At 39.7% G+C, this 22,324-nt stretch overlaps 1 protein-coding gene across 1 annotated transcript in view; it reads left to right on the top strand.

Annotated features, from left to right (window-relative positions):
- Nucleotides 1–22,324, top strand: part of coro1ca (coronin, actin binding protein, 1Ca) — a 109,739-nt gene that overhangs the window by 83,528 nt on the left and 3,887 nt on the right. The window contains exons 4-10 of the mRNA XM_034170276.1: nucleotides 15,883–16,012; nucleotides 16,204–16,385; nucleotides 17,845–17,964; nucleotides 18,552–18,656; nucleotides 20,941–21,086; nucleotides 21,291–21,348; nucleotides 21,467–21,709. Of these exons, the coding sequence (XP_034026167.1) occupies nucleotides 15,883–16,012; nucleotides 16,204–16,385; nucleotides 17,845–17,964; nucleotides 18,552–18,656; nucleotides 20,941–21,086; nucleotides 21,291–21,348; nucleotides 21,467–21,709 (984 nt within the window). The remainder of the gene's footprint in view (nucleotides 1–15,882; nucleotides 16,013–16,203; nucleotides 16,386–17,844; nucleotides 17,965–18,551; nucleotides 18,657–20,940; nucleotides 21,087–21,290; nucleotides 21,349–21,466; nucleotides 21,710–22,324) is intronic.

A 22,324-nucleotide genomic window follows, 5' to 3' on the forward strand; every position in this document is an offset into this window, starting at 1 on the left:
ACACAAGTGGCAGAAATGAGATTCCTCCATCAGGTATTGTGGCTTACAGTCCAAGACAGGGTGAGAGGCTCGACTGTCTGGGAGAGACTCAGAGTAGACCCACTAGTTCCTGACCCAAGGTCAGGAACTAGCTGACAGACGCTGGTTGAAAAAATGGCAACAAACATGTCAACAACAGCAGAAAATCATCTGCCAGTGAGGTTTGCTGAGTTAACAGAGGAGGAACTGGTGGAAATATTGAACTCCAAGGATGCCAAAAACACTAAGAAGGTAGACAAGCACGCTACTGACGTTTTAGAAGCATTCATCGCATCAAAATTGTCGATCACAGCAATTGGAGCTGAACAGGACTGGACAGAACTTGACAGGCAAGAGCTTGCAAAGTTGTTACAAAAATTTTATGCTGAGGTGCAGCTTAATTTGGGAGGGGGGTGGAGAACATAACAATTGATGGATGGCAACTTGTCCAATATTTCTCTATGTTGGACTCCTTACCATCCATTATTTGTATAATATATATATAAAACCTAAACAGGCAACAGTTTGTCTCTTATGACTCCAGATAAAACAAATATTGTTATCAGTGCCGCTTACATTAATTAAAATGAACAAATTTGGCTGAATTCAGAATTCTTGAAACAGAAACAAAATATTACTTAAAAGTCCAGAATACTGCCGCAAACATTGTGCCGACTTTCAGTTGCAGCGCTTCTGTGCAACCTTGTCGTTTGTTCCCCAAGTGCAAAGCTTCTTTCCATTGATACTGATATCTAACATTATTTATTTGTCTGAAAGCAATGACAAAAATACTGAATAAAAATTGATAAAATGTGAAATGTTCATAAGGCTGTGTAGAGCTTCTGTCAATGATTCCTAACTTGTAAGCAATCCTGTGGCAGTAGATATTGGGGCTGTTGAACATTGCCCTGTGCACAAGTTGAAAGGAGATGATCCAGCACACGTTGATGGTTCTTTTCTTCACATCACAATTTGACAACACAATTTAGGTTGGTATGAACAATGTGGTATTATCTAATGATACTTACCATTGTTTGAATTTAGTTAAACATTTTTATTATTGCAGAATGTGTGCCATTGTTGCATGTCTCAGCTGCCAACTATGGAAAAATCACTGACAAGCCAGTTACTATAGGAATGCACACACCCATTTACACCAAAATAAACACATAAGTGGAGGAGGTGAAGGTACAAACTGAGGCAAAGAGCAACACAGCTTGTGTCTCTAGACATTTCTTTCTTTCTTCTTTTTTTGACATTAAGCAGAAAACACTATTGAGATGACATTATAAATGGGCTTTGGAACTGCAATTATGTCTGGTCTCAGACATACATAGAGCACTAGCGGTGGTGTAGCAAGTAAAACTGCAAAGCAGAAAATATTGTCTGAGGTTCTTAGTACCAATAATGCTGTCTTTTTTTTTTTTCTTAAAGTCAGTGTGGAAATTCATACATTAGCAGTGTGAAAGATGGAATAGAGGTGTGTGTGTGTGTGTGTGTGTGTGGGGGGGGGGGGGGGGTTCCTAGTATAAAGTACATCCCTTCAGCTGCTCCCTTGTTTTCATTCGGATACATTCACATTCACACCAGATACATTTTGATTTGGCAGAAGTTTTACGCCAGATGTCCTTCCTGGCACAACTCCGCATTACATGGAAAAATATGGCAGGGGTGGGGTTTGAACGTGCCACATTTCTCCATGTAATGTGGAGTTGCGTCAGGAAGTAGAGGTTAAAATTCCCATATCATGACAACCCTAATGGTCAGAAACCAAAGTTAGCAGGGTCTAGAAGAAAATCTGTCTGGCTGTAGATTGTGAGGAAAGTGCTGCAGTTTTTTATTGGTCTGACACTGAAGACATTCAGAAATGTTTGTTGTGATTCTCCTGCTCTCTTTATGAATCTCTCCTGCACCCAGTTTCATAAAGCAGTCTCATCTTGTTTAGTTGTCTAAACTCACTTAGTTGATTAATCTTTTGACATTAGACGTTTTAAAGTTTTGCGTTAGCCGACTAAAGTTTTTAGATTGCTACAGAGGAGGCTAATCTTAATTTAGTTGACAAAACTTCAGTGTCTTACCTCAAAAAAGGCACATGTGGGACCTTTCAGCAGCTTATCGGCAGCACCATCCACGTCTCCAAGTCGACCGTGTCCCGAATCATGAAGGATGTTAGTTCGGCATTTATGAGTGGACAGCAACAGGTACGCATACAGAGGCAAACACCGCCACCGCCACAGTGAGAGTTACCGTAGCAACATTGCATGCCCATATATGGCACACGTATGTCGTTAAACAGTCTTTAAACTAAATAAAAACAAGGAAAGGACCGCTATTCTTGACTAGGGATGGGTATTGATAAGATTTTAAATATATCAATGCCATTATCGATTCCGCTTATTGATCTGATTCATTATCGATTCTCTTAGCAATACCTCTTGTGAATTTTCTGTGTACTAAAAGTAGGCTTTACTGGTTTTCTATGTCAACAACATACTGGATCCTTGATCTCTGGACATAAATAAAAATAAACAAAATCTGTAGTTTTTGTCAAAAGCATTTCCTTTCAGACATTTTGGCATGAATGTCACTCCATACCCCTGAGCTGAGATCAGCCGGCTGCTGCACGTCAGCGCAGGACATCTTGTTTTGGGAGGAAAAAACATTTTGCTTGATTGCAGTTTGTTTGTATTACAAAGTTTGGAAAGAGGTGTTATTTGATTTAAACGGTGTTTCACTTTGAAGTTATTAATTCTAACTGGACTCTATCATTCGAACTTGACTCGGCAGAGAGCCGTGCATTGTTTGGAGCTGTATGAACAGAACGGAGGACATTTCTCGTTTCTTTCTCACAAGAAGACAGGAGTCCCAGTTAGTGACTTTAATCTGCACAAAAGTGACTCACGATTGACATATTCAGGGATGAAAGTGGTGAAAAACAAAAAAAGCTGAAACCCAAAATTACTACCCAACACCACCTGCACGAAAATGTTTGAATTCTAGAAGATCTGAAATGCAATCTGGGACTATTCCAGACAATAAACTGCAGTGAGTGCAGCATCCATTTTGGTGAGAAAAAAACCCAACTTTCCTTATTCAAATTCATTCCAGTAGTATTCTGCTCTTACTAGGATGCAGCAGTTTTCTAGCTTGGCAGATAGTTCTGGAGGAAATCACTGAAGAAATTAACAAATAGAAAATATAGTTTGACTGAAACAAATTGTCAGTAAACTTAAATAAAACAGGGATGAAGTGGAGGTGTAAGAGTCACTAGGTGTTCACAGGAAACAGTTATTTATTTCTATATGTGGGTGATTCTTTAACTACGGGCACTATTGGCCTTGTAAATGTAATTTCCACCACACCATTGCCTTACAATATAAAGCGCCTTGGGGCAACTGTTTGTTGTGATTTGGCGCTATATACATGTGCTCTGATGTCACTGTTTATCTCCATAGAAACTACCCAAACAATCTTTCATACAGACCGTTTAAAGGGACATTACAGTGTTGTGGTGGAAATTACGGCAATAGTGTGGGACAACTACATTTTGTTTAAAAAAAAAAATCACAACAGCTGTATGACATTGAATACCCCAATTATGTTTTGATTATTTTACTGATATTTTATTCAGAGATATTTTAAAACATTAGAAAAAACGTTTCTTTACCATTCATTTTTATCATTGAAGATCAAAAGTCTGGGTGTGGGACAAGCACAAAACGGCAATATTTGCATATAATGATGCTGAAAAAAGGTGAAAAAGACATCATAGACTACTAGAACAAATTTCTTAACACACTTTCATTGTAAAGATAACTATAAAAGTGTGAAATTTCCCCTTTTTTCTGTTTTTCATACAATATGATCAAAGGACATAAGTGCCCGTAGTCTAAGAATCACCCATGTATTTATTTATGTTCATTGTTAGTTGATTTTATCTTTTCTGTTGTTTTGTTTCATCAGGTTTATATCATTATTAGTTATTATGAGTTATTATTGCTATTGTTGTTGTTGTTGTTGTTGCTATTATTATTAATATATGAATAAAAAATAAATGAATAAATTACAATTTGACTCTCATGACAACGAACGCTGACCATTAATTATTATACAGAAATCAAATGCACACAAATGTGCTGAGATGCTAACTTTAACATTGAAACGCCGTAGACATGCTAACACGTTAGCTTCGGCTCCGTTTTCAAGTTTATAAAATACATCTATCAACTGTTTCAGAAGACCATAACAGGTCGGTTTAACATAAAGGTAAATATTACTCATAGACATATGCTCTTTAGGGATTTAGCAGGGAAAAATTAAGATAAACCGAAATAAAACAATGAACCAACGAAGCAGGAGATGGAAGCACTGCATCAATCTGCGAATCACTGCTTTGATTGGTTCAAGGTTCAAAGCAAAGCCGTGCTGCAGAATCAGTTGATTACAGACCCACTGCAGGGTCTGTAATCAATGTAGAGAAATGATCATTTTCCTGACAAACACCCCCAAAAACAAGGCCACTCTGAAGGACCGATAAGGGAATCGTTAATGGTGCGTTTACACATATCGATGGCACGTCATGAATGCCACGAAATATACATTCTTGGCCGCTGATCACAAATGTGATGATTCGGGGCAGAGGCATTAGGTGTCCTCAGGAACTGCTGCAACCTGTTACCACGTGTTACAAATTAATGGCACGTGTTACTGGAGAATTATCAGGAACCATTAGGCACGGTCAAGAATACGTTTCCACGTTGTTGCATGCTATTGCGTGTAACAGCGCATCGTTAAGTTCTGTCACATTATGAATGAGGCGAATTGTCTCCACACACACACCCATATTCATCCATCAGCTGCTGAACAATTCAGATCACTCCAGTTTGCTCCACAGCAGAACTTTGTGATTGCATGCTTAGTTGGACTCTGTGCCATGGAGTGGCGCAGAGAGGAGGAGGAGACGGACAAAGCCAGATGTGTGGCTTCACACGGCTCTCGTCTCGCGCTCAATACTTTCTTGATGCACCTTTGACAGCAATTACAGCCTCAAGTCATCTTGAATATGATGCCATAAGTTTGACGCACCTATCTTTGGGCTGTTTTGTCCATTCCTCTTTGCAGCACCTCTCAAGTTCCATCGGGTTAGATGGGAGCGAGATGTTCAATCAGATTCAGGTCTGGGCTCTGGCTGGACCACTCAAGGACATTCACAGAGTTGCCCTGAAGCCACTCTTTTGATATCTTGGTTGTGTGCTTAGGGTCCCAAATAACAGGCACATACAACATGTGGAACTCCTGTTGGAGCGCGCTGAGGAGCATTGGAACAAAACTTTTAGCCAACTTGGCGTCACTGTCCTCTTTCAGCAATGAAACTGAATGCGGTGCAACAGGGTTTAATTGTGCACACGTCAGAGAAGAATGCTGTCACACTCTATTAGGGATCAGCACTACTCAAGACGGATCAACACGCTCAGTTGCGACCTCCACGACATGAGGCGAAATGAGGGTGGTGCGTGACATTCTTGGAAGATTTTTTTGACAGCCAAAAACATGCTCCACGGAAATCACGAATATCACGCACCAACACGCACTATTAAGAAACCTATTCAGATGCGTTGTCACGTTAAGAATGTCAGGAATGTGCCAAGAATGACGCATATATGACATTCGTAACGTGTCTTGCCTATGTGTAAACACAGCATAAGCAAAAAGGCTATTGATATCGGTGGCTCGAATAATTTCTTAACGATACCCAAAAGGAACAGGTTCCTGATACCCATCCCTATTCTTGACCAGATGACTTATGTAATTTTAGTAAACTAAAAGATTAGACCGCTTCATGAAATCGGGCCCTGAGCCAGTATTAGCATTGAAAATAATGTTAAAATAAAATTGTGGGGGGACAACAGGAGCAGATTTCTGCCAAGACTTTGAACCGGTTTGTGGAATAAAAATGAAACCAGAAACATTGTTTGTTTGTTTTGTATCATCCAGAACAGAATTGTTTATTTAAAATAATGGTAACTGGTTAATCCCATTTTTTTTACCCCATTCCTGAAAAGTTTTCCATTTGTAATGATCCGGTGTGGTTAATTGAATGCGTGGAGAGAGCAGAGAGAAGCTTACCAATATCACAAGCAAGAAATCAAGAGGCCCATGCTGTCTCCCAGCCTCATTTGTAATCATAAGATGTAAATCGTGTAGCCTCTACTATGTAGCCCTATTACTGTTATTTAACCATATTGAGATATGTGAGAAGCACAGTGGGCATCTTTTCTGATGTTTGGCAATAAATAACATGGCAGAAATTATTCTTGTTTCAGTTCATGTGGGCTATAATATAAAAATGTAGGCATATTATATATATATATATATATATATATATATATATATATTTTTTTTTTTTTTTTTTTTTTTTTTTTTTGCTAAAGCTTATAGTTAGGGCTGGATCAGGTGACCCTGAACCATCCCTTAGTTATGCTGCTGTAGACGTAGACTGCTGGGGGGTTCCCATGATGCACTGTTTCTTTCTCTTTTTGCTCTGTATGCACCACTCTGCATTTAATCATTAGTGATCGATCTCTGCTCCCCTCCACAGCATGTCTTTTTCCTGGTTCTCTCCCTCAGCCCCAAGCAGTCCCAGCAGAAGACTGCCCCTCCCTGAGCCTGGTTCTGCTGGAGGTTTCTTCCTGTTAAAAGGGAGTTTTTCCTTCCCACTGTAGCCAAGTGCTTGCTCACAGGGGGTTGTTTTGACCGTTGGGGTTTTACATGATTATTGTATGGCCTTGCCTTACAATATAAAGCGCCTTGGGGCAACTGTTTGTTGTGATTTGGCGCTATATAAAAAAATTGATTGATTGATTGATATAAGAACTATAGTGATGCAGCTTGTACGGTCCATCTGCAAAGTATGCACAGCCTTATTCCAAAATGGCTGAAAATATTTTTTTTCCTCAGTTCCTCAAACACAATACCCCATAATGATAATGTGTCAAAAGTTTTTTTTTTTGTTTTGTTTTTTGTAGATTTTTGTAAATTTATTAAAAATAAATTTAAAGAACAAAACAAGAACTCGCATGTACGTAAGTATTCACAGCCTTTGCCCTGAAGCTCAGAATTGAGCTCAGGTGCATCCTGTTTCCACTGATCACCCTTGAGAAGTTTCTACACCTTAATTGGAGTCCACCTAGGATAAATTCAGTTGATTGGACATGATTTGGAAGGACACACACCTGTCTACATATAAGGTCCCACAGTTGACAGTGCATGTTAAAACCAAGTATGAAGTCAAAGAAATACACACCTGTCTACATATAAGGTCCCACAGTTGACAGTGCATGTTAAAACCAAGTATGAAGTCAAAGAAATACACACCTGTCTACATATAAGGTCCCACAGTTGACAGTGCATGTTAAAACCAAGTATGAAGTCAAAGAAATACACACCTGTCTACATATAAGGTCCCACAGTTGACAGTGCATGTTAAAACCAAGTATGAAGTCAAAGAAATACACACCTGTCTACATATAAGGTCCCACAGTTGACAGTGCATGTTAAAATCAAGTATGAAGTCAAAGAAATACACACCTGTCTACATATAAGGTCCCACAGTTGACAGTGCATGTTAAAACCAAGTATGAAGTCAAAGAAATACACACCTGTCTACATATAAGGTCCCACAGTTGACTAAAACCAAGTATGAAGTCAAAGAAATGCACACCTGTCTACATATAAGGTCCCACAGTTGACTAAAACCAAGTATGAAGTCAAAGAAATGCACACCTGTCTACATATAAGGTCCCACAGTTGACTAAAACCAAGTATGAAGTCAAAGAAATGCACACCTGTCTACATATAAGGTCCCACAGTTGACAGTGCATGTTAAAACCAAGTATGAAGTCAAAGAAATAGTTTGTAGGTCTCTGAGACAGGATTTTCTTCTTGAGGCACAAATCTGGGGAAGGGTACAGAAACATTTCTGCTGCTTTGAAGGTCCACATGAGCACGGTGGCCTCCAACATCCGTAAATGGAAGAAGTTTGGTTTCACCAGGACTCTTCCTAGAGTTGGCCACCTGTCTAAACTAAGCGATCAGGGAGAAGGGTCTTAGTCAGGGAGGTAACCAAGTATGATATATGCATGGTGAGAATATATGCCGTAGCACAGCCTCCTACTCCAGCGTATGTGCTGACATACAATATACCGGTAATTTGACTCCTGAGGGAGCGACTCCTTCTCCTAGTGATGTTAGAAAAAGGAAGTACAATTCCGACTCCATTGAGAGAAAGCTGCAAGCTGTTGCGTTTGCCAAAGGGAAAACAAATGCAAGATAGGTACAGTTTACAATAGATGTCTTCTAAGTCCATTGTGGAGTGTTACCTTATGATCCTAAAATGAAAGGGCATGCCACAATGTTAGTTACAGAGGAATGACTGTAGGTGGCACATTGGTATGGTTTTGGTAAGATACTGATACTGGTAAGCACAGACATTATATACATTGATGCCTCATGACTGGCTGCAACATAATCCAGCATCGCCACCATACTGGATGGGTCTCTTCACAGTAGGCTAGCACTAGAGTTAACCGGAGTCGGTGAAAAGTGAGCAAATATGCCATATTTTGTGCTGTTTACGGTTGCAATAACCGGCGCGGTATAGAAACCAGATTGTGTGGGATTACCTTTCACAAGTAAGATTAAACAATAATTTTGGTTATGTTACCATTTGTAATATTATGTCATCATAACAAACGGTATATACGTGTAACGTTATTACAGCAGGAACTGGTACTCTCATTAGCTGTGTTTCCTTCCAACTAGTATTGCAACTCGTAAGCAAATTTTCATTAATGCGGCAAAAGGAAGAGTGCATTTGTGCGCATTTCCATCCACTTGTGCGCTTTTGTTTCACAGGATAAACCGTGGGTACCGTTAGGTGTTGCTAATTCTAGAGTCCATTGCCAATACCTCTGCAGAAGAAGACGTTGCTCATTGGTGCATGCAAAGACGTTAATAGTGCGCAACAAATGAAACCTAATTATTTCGCTAACTAACTTTGCTTTCAAGGGTCTTAGCTCCCCAGCCCCAGTTGCAAGCCTAACAAGGTAGTTTAAGATCCTGGAATATTATTACGTTTTTTTCCTGTCCTTGAAAAAATATTAATCTTTGTAACAAAACCTGGTGTGCAAAGCAGAGGAAATTAAAGTGATGTCCTCTCTCTCTCTCTCTCTCTGTGTGTGTGTGTGTGTGTGTGTGTGTGTGTGTGTGTGTGTGTGTGCGTGCGTGCGTGCAATAAATTCAAATGAGCAATTCAAACTTGTTTCTTTACTAAATTGAACATTTTTTAATTTATACATTTATTTATATATCATACCATACAGTGGCTTGCAAAAGTATTCAGCCCCTTGGTATTTCATACATTTTAATTTGTTTGACATTTCATATACAAAATGTAAATCAGGCTTCTCAATATAAATATATCTAAAATTATCTTCCTTAAACTAAAACTGAAAGTAAATCTCTACAACTTGATATAAATTAATTAAAAATATAAAAACCAAGATGATGGGTTGCATAAGTAATCAGCCCCTTTGGTATAATACCTGTAAATAATCAGTTTAATAGCCAGTTTTCTTCAGACAAGTCAGGGGATGGATACATGAACATTTCCAAGTCACTGAATATGTTTGGAACTTTATTTACATCAGTTACCAACAAATACAAACAGTATGGCACTCTATGGTAAATCTGAGTGACTGACTGTGCAAGAAGGGGAAGAGTGAGAAAAGACACCAAGAGACCCAGACAACCCAGAAGAAGTTACAGGCTTCTGTGGCTATGATTGGAGAAATTGTGCATCGTGCATGTTTTGCACTTTGTATCCCCAGTTACACAGCTTCATGATGAAGTGGTACAGAGGAGGGTTTTCTTTCACTAAAAGATTAAATCTAGGCTTGCATCTCAAATATATAGTTTCTGGCAAGTTGTAGCTGAACTTTCAGGTCTTCTTTTTAATAAATCTCTTTCTAACAAACCAAACCGTGGGAAAATCTGGTAAAAAATTTGGGTAGTTGCAGATTATTGTAGTTGAGGATACACCTTCGGCAGTACAAGTAAATGCACTGGGGCGCAGTAGGGACCCATCCAAGATGGCATCCGCGCTGATGCTTCAGCTCCAATAGACAGGGGCACTCCATGAGGCGTCTACATATATAATATCTATGTTGGTAAGCTATTGAGAACTAGACGCTACATGACAAATGTAAAACAGCTGTCTTTGGTTCACCACACCCAGGAATATGTGTGAAACGTAAAAATAACAGTGTATGCAGCAAGCAGCATTTTGTTACTCGTTGGCCTTGAATAAGAGCTTGCCTTGTTTAGGCGCCGAGTCTGCACACAGTTAAGCTTGCTCATCTCATTAGTCTTTCAAATGAGAATTCATTTGTTTCATGTAACATATGTTGTCATTTGTTAATTGTAGGAATATGGCATTCAATAACAACTGGCATTCTCAGGGACCTTGTAGGGGAGATGAGGAGTAGTTAAACGCTGGGCTTGATACCAGAGGATCCTTGGTTCAAATCCCAGCCTGACTGGAAAATCACTAAGGGCCCTTGGGCAAGGTCCTTAATCCACAAGTTGCTCCCGGTGTGTAGCGAGTGCCTTGTATGGCAGCACCCTGACATCGGTGGGAATGTGAGGCATTATTGTAAAGCGCTTTGAGCATCTGATACATATGGAAATTGCTATATAAATGCAATCCATTTCCATTTGAAAAAAATAAACATCGTGGTTATTAATCAAGGAAATATGATAATTGTTTTGTTTTTTGTAAACGTATATATGATTTATGTTATTTGTGAAGGCTGTATGCTGGGTATTGTGGTGATCTTGTGAAAGTTTTGTTGCCAAGTTCCGTTCGGTACCATAAGTTAAATTGTACCCGAGAGCATGACATTTAACTGCTGCTGAAAGAGCAGTGAATTTTTTTGGTATTTGGCATCACCTATTGTTGAGGACATATGACATGTAAAGGTCTTGTGTGATTATGAGACACCAACATTTTTCAAATGTTGTTAAGGGGAAAAAATATTTTCAAACTGAAATGGTAACAATAGATTTATTACTTAGTTTATTATTTAAATAGACACTTTAGTGTATGTTACACTTTAGAGAACTTTAGAGTATGTACAAAGTATTACACCCCCATCCCTGATTTCAACATCCATTGCAATGACTTACAGCAGGCATGTGTTTTTCCAGTTCTGTAGACGTTGCCCAAGGGTAGAGTGAGCAGTGGCTCACCCTACTTTTTCTTATTTGGACTGTGTGTGTGTGTGTGTGTGGTGGGGGGGGGGGGTTAGTGAGAGAGAGAGATTAAAATCTGTTTCCATGTTGCCTAACTCTGTTATGTACTGCTGCCCTCTTCAGGGTCTTATTTGTAACTGCATTTACTGGTGTCTTCAGTGCTGCTGGGTTAGTAATGACCTGAAGAGGCGTATACTGTGTTCTTTTAACCAACCACCCGGAGAGGGAGGTCATAATTCTGATTTTTATTACTCTCAGAGCAGTGTTGAAGTCATAAGGTGAGAATGCTGAATTGTGAAATAAAGGAAAAACCTATTTTGCAGTTTTAAAGAACTTCAAGAAAGACTTTGTTCAGTGCTGCAATTTGTTCAAGTCTTTCTTGACTCTCCACAAAAAGTAATTTTTACTTTTTGAATTTCTACAACAGGTAGGCAGAAGAAGTTGCATAATCTATTGCTGTCCTCTGTTGGTTGACAATGGAAATAAAATATTTCATTTGCCAAATTTAAAAACGTATATATGTAGCTCTCCTACAGACTTGATGAACATAAGTGTCATATTTTTATTTATTAATCAAATTTGGCCTCCATCCAGTCTGACAGGAGGATAATGTGACCATTTTTCTCTTCTTCTTTTTTACTCATACTAATTCAAAGTTGTCTTTTTTATTTATTTGCTTTTGTTTTGTTTTTTGGCATTAGAATTAATGTTCATAGCAAGGTGGTTGTTGGGTGAAGGAAAAGTTCATCCATTTTGATTTCTGATCCATATCTACTTCATACTTTATCTCTTACAAAAATCATTAGGCAGGTTATAATTTTATTTCCATCTGTAACAGCCTTGACTGATGACAAACACCAGGTTTTGTTGAACAAGTCAGAATTCTTGCAGTTCTCTTATGACACCTGTGGAGGTAATATTTATTCAGCATTGGTGGAAGGATTTTCCTTCTGAATATCAGTTTAGTTAATATATTACAGTTGTGGTCATAATAATAGCAGTGTGTTTTTCAAAAAGTAAATAAAGCTCAAAATTCTTATATAGCTTATATTTCCATGCACACAAATGCATAGGGAACACTGCACACACGCACGCGTGCACACACAATCATCTTCAACCAGTTATCCACGATCAGGCCGCGGAGGGCTGGAGCCTATCCCAGCAGGCATAGGGCATGAGGCGGGGTACACCCTGGACAGGACAGCAGTCTGTCACAGGGCCACATATAGACAGACACACATTCACACCCGCACACACACCTACAGACAACTTAAAGTTTCCAGTCCACCTAACCTGCATGTCTTTGGATGTGGGAAGAAGCCGGAGCAACGGGAGGGAACCCACACAAACATGAGGAGAACATGGAAACTCCACACAGAAAGGCCACAAGTGGGAATCAATCCCATGACCTTCTCGCTGTGAGGTGAGAAGGTCGTGGGATGGTCATGGGATGGAAGGTCATTGTGGCTTACTGTTACAGTAAGCCACCATGTTACCTGGAACACTGCACATTCTATTGCAAATCAAAACATGGAGAAAATTTGATCAATTTATTACTTTACAGAAAGTGAAGAAAAGGGAATAATTGGCTGTTCACAAAAAATACAAGTGTGTGCAGTTTTCTTTAAAAGCTCAAACATTTACTGTTTAAACTGAAAATGCTTGAAAATTTAGCTTTACTGTGAATCAGTGAACTAATATTTAGTTGAATAACCACTGCTTCTGAGAACTGCTTCACATCTGTGTTACATAGAGTCACCTCTGAACAGGTATTCCAGCCCAGGACTATTGGACTACATTCCACAATTCCTCTGCATTTCTTGGTTTTGCCTCAAACATTTTTTATGTCACCCCATGAGTGTCCTGTTAGATTAAGGTCTGAAGATTGGGCTGGCTACTCCATAACATTAATCTTGTTAGTCTCGAATCAAGTTGCTGCTCAGCTGCTGGTGTGTTTGGGGTTGTCTTGTTGAAACACCCATTTCATGGGCATTTCCTCTTCATGTATTTTGATGTGTTCAAACTGATCCATGATCCCTAGTATGTGATAAATAGGCCCGACACTGTAGTATGAGAAACATCCCCACATCATGGTGTTTGCTCCATCGTGCTTCTCTGTCTTCACAGTGTACTATGGCTTCAATTCAGTTTTTGGGGGTCGTCTGACAAACTGTCTGTGGCCCCTAGACCCAGAAAAAAAAATCTTGGTTTCATCCGTCGCCATACTGTTGTGCCATTTGTCTTTACACCAGTCATTGTGTTGTTTACCAAATTCTAACCTCTTCAGCACATCGTTTTTTTTCCACCAGTGGGACTTTGCGGGGGCTTCTTGCCCATAGCTTGGCTTTACATAGGCATCTTCTTGTTACAGTAGTCACAGTTAATTTTAGACCTTCTTTGATCACCATGGAGCTGATCAGTGGCTGAGTGGTTACTGTTCTGGCTATTCTTTGGTCCATTTGAATGGCGGTTTTCCCTTTTCTTCAATGTCTTTCTGGTTTTGGTTGCCATTTTAAAGCATTTGAGATCATTTTAGCTGAGCTGCCTATCATTTTCTGCACTTGTTTATATGTTTTCCCCTCTGCAATCAACTTTTTAATCAAAGTACGCTGCCTGGAACGACCTATTTTACTCAGATTTTCAGAGAGAAATGTACTGCAACCAGCATGTACAACATTTGCTGCTTTCATCCTTAAATAAGGGCCACCTATAAGGATGTAATAAGGGTCACAATAAGAAAAATGCAGACAGTGCCATTTTTTTGAACAGCCTAATATTCCCTTTTCTTCACTTTCTGTGAAATAATAACAAATTTGATACTTTTTTCATGTTTTGATTTGGAATACAATTCACAGTGTTCCCAATGCATTTGCGTGTATGGAAATAAAACCTATTATAAGGATAATGAGCTTTACTCACTTATTTAAACACACTGCTATTATTTTGAACACAACTATATACATACATCTTCAACCGGTTAGCTGGGATCAGGTAACAGGCACAACTGTATATTTCTTGTTTTTTGTATTTCCAATTCTTACATTTCTGTGAAGCATGTTATAGCATAAAACCTCCCTTGTGTACTGGGTAGGTTTGAGGCAGTCTGTGAAGGAACTGGAATGAGGATCAGCTCCTCCAAATCTGAGACCATGGCCCTCTGTCAGAAAAGAGTGGATTTTCTCCTCTAGGTCTGGGGACAGAATGGCCCCAAGTGGAGGAGTTCAAGTATGTCTGGGTCTTGTTCCCAAGTGTGGGTAACATGTAGTGTGAGTGACAGATGGATTGGTGCACCATCTAAGGTCATTCAAATGCCGTAGTCATGGTGAAAAAGGAGATGAGCTAGAATGGGAAGCTCTCAATTTAACAGTCAATTTACACTCCTCTCCTTGCCTGTGGTTATGAGCTTTGGGAAATGACTGAAAGAATAAGATCAGTGACACCAGTGACGGTGTCATCCTCAAATTTAATTATGGTGTTACAGGGATGAAAGGGTAGTACAGTCGCGCCTGTATACGGTGTGCAGAAGAGGGCTCGGCTCACATCCCTGCGGAGAGCCCCTGGTGAGCGTCGGGGTGGATGAGCTCTGGTCACTGACCTCAACTCTCTGTGGGCAGTCTGAAAAAAGTTTTTAATCCATGCGCAGGTAGCAGGTGGAAAGTCTAGGGTGACCAGCTTGGCTGTGAGGATGGCCAGAATGATGGTATTACAGGCCAGACTGTACTCAATGAAGAGCATTCTTACTGGATGCTCTAGGTGCCGCAGGGCAATGTGGAGCACAGTTGACACTGCGTCCTTAGTGGGCCTGTAAGCAACCTGGTGGGGGTCAAAGCTGGGGAGAGGCAGTCTTTGATGTGTTGTAAGATCAGCCTCTCAAAGCATTTAGAGACCGCAAGTGTTGGGGTGATGGGTCTGAAGTCACTAGAGCCACTAATGCTGTCTCGCTTGGGGACAGCATTGATAGTGGTTGATTTGAGGCAGGAAGGGATGATGGCTTTTGTCAGGGAGAAGTTCAAGATCTTGGTAAGCACAGAAGACAGCTGGTCAGCACATGCTTTGAATACTTTGCCAGGTACTCTGTCAGGTCCAGCAGCTTTCCTCTGATTTACCGACCTGTACACACTACGAACCTGGTGACCTTGGAGGTTTAGTGTGTGTGGTCTGAGAAGACTATGGACAGGAGTGTGGCTGAGGTGCTCTTTGGTGGCTCAAAATGGGCAAAGAAACGAGTTAACGCCTCTGCTAGTCAGGTGTCTAAGGTGGTTCGGGCTTCTGGAGAGGATGCCCCCTGGTGTTCTCCTCAGGGAGGTGCTCCATGCACATCCAACTGTGAGAAGACTCAGGACATGATGGAGGGATTACTTTTCTCAGCTGGCTTGGAACATCTTTGAATCCCCCAGAGGACTTGGCCAAGGACAGGGAAGTATGTGTTTTGCTGCTTGGTCTGCTGCCATCATGACCCAGACAATGGAATGAATGTTATAATATAGTGATATGTTTGCTTGCTTTCCTGTATTTTCTCATGTTCATGACCTTGATGTTTTTTCTCCTACATAGGTGTGGCAGATCCCAGAAAATGGCCTTGTTACCCCCCTGTCCGAGCCGATTGTGGCACTGGAAGGCCATACAAAGCGGGTTGGCATTATCACATGGCACCCAACAGCACGCAATGTCCTACTTAGTGCTGGTGAGAACCTTTTCTCTGTTCTTAAATCGAATACATAAGGATGTTGCTTCAGGTGTGTTTCAAGTTTACCTTTCAAACTTAACTAACAATTTTGTCAAGGTTGCAGCTAGTTTTTTTTTTCTTTTTCTTTTTTCCGTATTCAGAGCTTTGTTTTTGTTATCAGGCTTATGTTGTCTTTGCTCTGTGGCCAGGTTGGGACAACCAGATCTTCATCTGGAATGTGGGCACGGGTGAGGCCGTGATCACCTTGGAGGACATGCACCCTGATGTCATTTACAATGTGTGCTGGAACCGCAATGGCAGCCTTATATGCACGGCTTGCAAAGACAAATCCATCCGTATCATCGACCCTCGTACAGAGGAAGTGACTGCTGTGAGCAATTTTATATTTTTGTTGATGTTTTCGCCTTCATACGTCAGTGCAGCTGTAGTATGTGATAAACAGGCAAGAATATATGGTGAAGTAGTTTAAAAATGTTGCAGTGCACAGTGGCTTTGCCGCTGCTGCAGTACTTTGTAATTTAAACAGGAACGTGTGTTGTGATAATGGTGAAACTTTGTTGCACTGCTGATTTGCTGACACTCTAAACTGTAGATTTCGTGACATTCATTCATATCTTGGGCATGTAGATTTTCTTTTTAATTACACTACAGTTTCAGCGGAATGAACTGCACAAAAACAATGATTTGGCAAAAGACGTCCCCAGTTGACTATATGCACGCATTAGTTCCACGTTCTACCCCTTATGGCAGTGGAACTGCCGGTGCTGGGGAGACTATAGTGGAGCAGGTTCGGGTTAGTGCTAACATATTTTTGAAACATTAATTTTAGTCATTCAAACGTTCTAGCCTTCTTACCTTGTATATAACCTGATGTCATCATCAGAGGCAGCAAACCTCTCCAAGTCAAACTTGCAGCTGATGGCCATCTCCTCCATTTGCCTCCATAGAGCAGCGACCCCTAACCGGAGCGCTTCGGTCTCATCAACTGCCAGATCCACTGCAGCTGGCTCCACAGAAGAGCAGTAGTTGTGATCAGGCAAAGTTACCTCCATCGCTGGTTCCTCCAGGTGATCAGCGAGAGGGTTTGGTTGTTCTCTTCGCTCCCAAACACCTGGATGAGGGGCAGGATTATAGAGTAGTTGTTCCCCTCGAAAAGAACAGGGACGGCTCCTTTTTTTAACAAACGGCACCTGTGTAGTTGACGGCTGGAAAATGCGGAGAACAGACTCTGGTGTTACTTGTTACTACAAAGTGATCCATCCAAATATTTATGAACCATTTCCTTTGCTGCTCAGCATCTTTCGGGAAAGAGAAAAAACTTAATTTATATATATTAAGCTGTACATTTGACTACACAGCAGTGATAGCTCGATGTGCTATCCTCTCTCCTCTGGAAAGAAAATTTGGTTTTCTTCGATGTCATGACGGATACACACAACCAAAAAATATGAGCAATGACAAAAAAAAAAAATACTAGAAACATTGTAAATTGAAAGTTTTCAGATATTGAACAGAATCAAACACCTGCATTCACAATAACCGGAAATGACACAGCAATCAAGAAATTTTAACGGAAATACGCTGAGCAGGCTGTTGTATGCCTCACGTCAGAGAAGAACACAAGATAATTTGTGTGCTGTGGATCAAAGTGTGGTTAATTTAGATTTTAAAATTGATGTTTTTATAGGTGCTGTAATTAAATTAATGTTACTTTGACAGCCACAACATATAAATATATATTTAAATTCATTTACATTGGTTTTGCTGCTAGTCAGGAAATTATGACTTGACATCACAAGTCTTTTGTTTATATTGACAATACTTAACAGGAGAGAGAGAAGGCACATGAGGGTGCGCGACCTATGAGGGCCATCTTCCTGGCAAATGGCAATATCTTGACGACAGGTTTTAGTCGCATGAGTGAGAGACAGCTGATGCTCTGGGACCCGGTAAGAAACAGCTTCTTTGGAGATTATGCAACATTAATTTAACTCCTCAAGTTATCTACCTTACACAATATTATGCTATTCACAGCAGAGATTAGGTGGTCCTTCAACACCTTTAAAAACATTTCAAGAGTTAATTTACAATATCAGAACTTAGTTTTCAATGTGTTCACTACACTTAGAGTATAAGTGTTATTTAAGCCAGATATAACATCAACAACTTTTTATTCTGTGTTTTGATGGTCATTATTTTATCCTAGTAACTACATTTAACCCCTTAACGCCCGAATTTATATAGCTGTATGTAAAAAAAGGTTTTGTGTGTTTTTGTAGATGGTAAATAATGTTGAGATTATTAATTTCAGTTTTGCACAAAAACTAGATAGTAATATTGGGTATTCTGGTAATGACTTTATGTTATAATGTTATAATAATAATGATATGTTGCAAATTTGCGACAACAGGCATACAGGTCAATTTGGTAAGTTGCATATTTGAGTCAGATTGTAGCATATATGCGACGATGGGCGTTAAGGGGTAAAGCAGTCTTCAACTTTTACAGGAATGATCTCTTTCTGCTCCATTTTTAGAGTAATTTGGATGAGCCCATTGGTATCATTGAGTTGGACAGTAGCAACGGTGTTCTCTTGCCATTCTATGACCCAGACACCAATGTGGTTTACCTTTGTGGAAAGGTAAGTTCTTTTTAATTTGCTCATCAGTCAAATTAATTAATCCAAAATAATGCAAAAGTATCTCATTATCCATGTGGGAATTACAGCCATTTTTACACACGGTTCCTCTATTTCCATGGCCAAAAGAAATTGGACAATCAAACACAAATGCATGTATTAAAGTCTCTGTATCAGCCGTAGACAGGATGGGATGAATCTTTGCTATGTTACGAAGGTGGAAAAACAGACCTTGTGATTTCTCTGATGTGTAGGTCAAAAATCACCCCAAGATTTCTCACTTTGTTAGTGATATGTATGACGCACGAGTGTAACTTGAGTGTTTGTTGGTCAAACTGATGTCGCTGTCTCGCTGGACCAAGGACCATCACTTCCTTGGTATCCTCAGTAACGGAACGTCTTGAGTGTTGTGAGGAAAAAAGTCAACATAAAAAGTGTTAAATGCTTTTGTGCACAACTTTTTTTTATTTTAACAGGCATCAAATGCAGGAATGGAGATATAAACAAATGAAATGAAGTTGACCACACTGCACTTAAATAAAATTCACTTTCACTGCTCCATATTGTTCCAACTTATTCTGATTTGGAGTTGTATAAAACCGGCTGGAATTCCTAAAAGATTAATACAATATTTTTGTTAATATTCTAAGTCTATATTACAAGCACACTTTGATTGCTTCAGTTGTGTTGTACACAGGGATGAAAAATCTCAACCTTTTGGGGATTTCTGCTTTTTTGCCACTTGCTCATGTTATTTTTTAGATCAGTGTTCAGTAGGAAGCGTTCATTGCTGAATTTAGTGTTTTTTAAATCAGGCACCTTGTTGAGCACCTAGGGGGCCCTCTGGGTTTTGGAGCCGTTCGCATACTCTCATTCTGCATTTATGATAAAGGTGAGTTATAATGGTCTGTTAACGATCACTAATTTATTTTTAATACACAAGACAAACTGTGAGCAGAGTGCTTCTTGTGCTGCTGCTTTAAGACTTAAAGTCCCTGTCACATTGGCGTATTTGTAGAGCTGCTCATTACAGCGTATCATCTACCCTGCAATGAGCAGCTCTCCGTCCACTTCACGTGGAGTTTTTTTCTCAATACGCAGCAGTATGTTGAGGGCTACGTGCGTAGGATGGAAGAAATTAAACATGTTTAATTTTCTTCGGTGTACAGCACAGCATGGAGCCTTCATGCGAGTACACACATTTTTGTGTGTATTCATGCTATAAATAATCTGTGGGTGTTTCTGTTCGCCTTTATGTTGTTCAACAGTCAGCATCTCAGCACGTTTGTGTGCATTTGTGTTCTGTATAATAATTGACTGCGTTTGTTGACCTTTGTACAGGATCTGTGCTGTTTATAATTTCACTACTTGTATGTCTGTTAATTTTAATATTTTTGACTTTAAGAAGAGGGAGTGAGTATGGTCTTGATAGCTGACATTATGAAGGACCCATATTGCTCTTTTTTGAAGAATAATTAGTGATTTTATTGAACTCATGTAGTTATTGCCCCAGATCTCTACACAGTAATTGAAATCCGGTAAGACAGTGGAACAGTATAGGATGTGGAGTGATTTGTGATCAAGAACATGTTTTGCTTTAACACTGAAATGTTTCTTAATAATTTGGTTTGTATATATTTGATGTGTGGTTTCCAACTAATTTTCTTGTCTATTATTGTTCCAAGGAATTTATTTTCATTAACCCTTTCAGTCTGTACCCCATCTATCTGTATTTGCACTTGCTCATTCCTTCTGCAGTTCCCAAATAACATTAATTTTGTTTTATTTAAGTTTAATGACAATTTTTTGGTCAAAACATATTTTCAGTTTGTTCATTTCTTCAGCATTTCCCCCAGAACTATCGTCCAAGCTAGAAAACTGCTATAAGGGCAGACTCCTACTAGAGGAATGATTTTGAATAAGGAAAGTTGTTTTTTTTTTTGTTTTTTTTCCCTCAGCAAAATGGGTGCTGCACTCACTGCAGTTCATTGTGTAGAGTAGCCCTAGATTGAATTTCAAAGCTCTTGGAATTCAAAATTTTCAGGTGGTATCTGGGGGTGGTAATTTGGGGTTTCAGCTTTTTTTTTTTTTTCTTTTCACCACTTTCATCCCTGTGTACACAAGCAAAATGACACAAAATGTCACTGTCTAAATACATATTTCCCTTCATGTACGTAGGTCCAATTATGGACTTTGTGTGTGTGTGTGTGTGTGTGCGTGCGTGCGTGTAGAGAGAGAGATGAAATGGTATTTTTTTTTATTCATCTATTTATTTTTGGTGTGCTAGGGGGATAGCAGCATCCGCTACTTTGAAGTCACAGACGAGTCTCCATATGTTCACTTCCTCAATTCGTTTACCACAAAGGATCCACAGAGGGGCATGGGATTCATGCCCAAAAGAGGTCTTGATGTCAATAAGTGTGAAATAGCGAGGTAAGACAAAGCCAGCTGGATACTATGCCCTTGTTTGTGACACCAATATGCAGACTTTTGATATAAAATGTACCTAGATTTACCACTAGGAGGCACAAAATAATCAGGAGTGATCTAGCTCTCTTAGGTCAAGTTTAAAGCAAACTGTTCAAAAAAGGTGAGTGATACTGCTAGTATTTAGATTTTAAAAATGTGTGTTTGCAGGTTCTACAAGCTGCATGACAAAAAGTGTGAGCCCGTCATAATGACTGTACCCAGAAAGGTGAGTCCTCATCCCCCAGTTTACTTGTCTAGTAGCCTGGTTTCACTTGTAGTTCTACGAGGTGCTGATTTACAGTGCACCAGTTTTCCATATGAACTGTCACTGTCTCCTCTTTCAGTCTGACCTGTTTCAGGATGACTTGTACCCGGATACAGCTGGACCAGACCCAGCCCTGGAGGCTGAAGAGTGGTTTGAGGGAAAGAACAAAGACCCTGTTCTCATCTCACTCAAGTACGGCTATGTCCCAACCAAAAATCGTGACCTTAAGGTGGTCAAAAAGAATATTTTGGATGCCAAGGCAACCAAGACCCCAGAGAACAAATCCCCTGCATCCATGCCTGCTTCCTCAAAACCATCAGCTGTAAGTTTTGCCTTTTTGTGTTATTATTTAAGTTTGAAAAGTTCATGAGAAGATCAGATTCACTACACCGGATTCCCAAAGACTGCGTAGTGTAGAAGAAGAAACGGCATGTTCACTAGAACACTTTCTGCTGATCTCAGTGTGTTTAGAAAAGAAAGGTTCACTCTTGCCAGGATAATATTAACACCCTTTTAGATATTTTCACAACTGATTCTTGGTGGAATTATAGTGTGTGTGTTATTAAAAGAACCTTAAAATCCCAGTGTTGCTACAGTGAAGTAAAAAGTATTTAGTCAGTCCCTGATTGTGCAAGTTCTCCTACTTACAAAGATGAGAGAGGTCTGTAATTTTCATCATAGGTACACTTCAACTATGAGAGACAAAATGAGAAAAAAAATCCAGGAAATAACATTGGGATTTTTAAAGAATTTATTCGTAGATTATGGTGGAAAATAAGTATTTGGTCAATAGTAGAAGTTCAGCTCACTACTTTGTAACATATCCTTTGTTGGCAACGACAGAGGTCAAACGTTTCCTGTAAGTCTTCACCAGGTTTGCACACACTGTAGCTGGTATTTTGGCCCATTCCTCCATGCTGATCTCCTCCAGAGCAGT

This window comes from Thalassophryne amazonica, chromosome 5 (assembly GCF_902500255.1).
Source record: "Thalassophryne amazonica chromosome 5, fThaAma1.1, whole genome shotgun sequence".
In the NCBI taxonomy this organism is placed as follows: Eukaryota; Metazoa; Chordata; class Actinopteri; order Batrachoidiformes; family Batrachoididae; genus Thalassophryne; species Thalassophryne amazonica.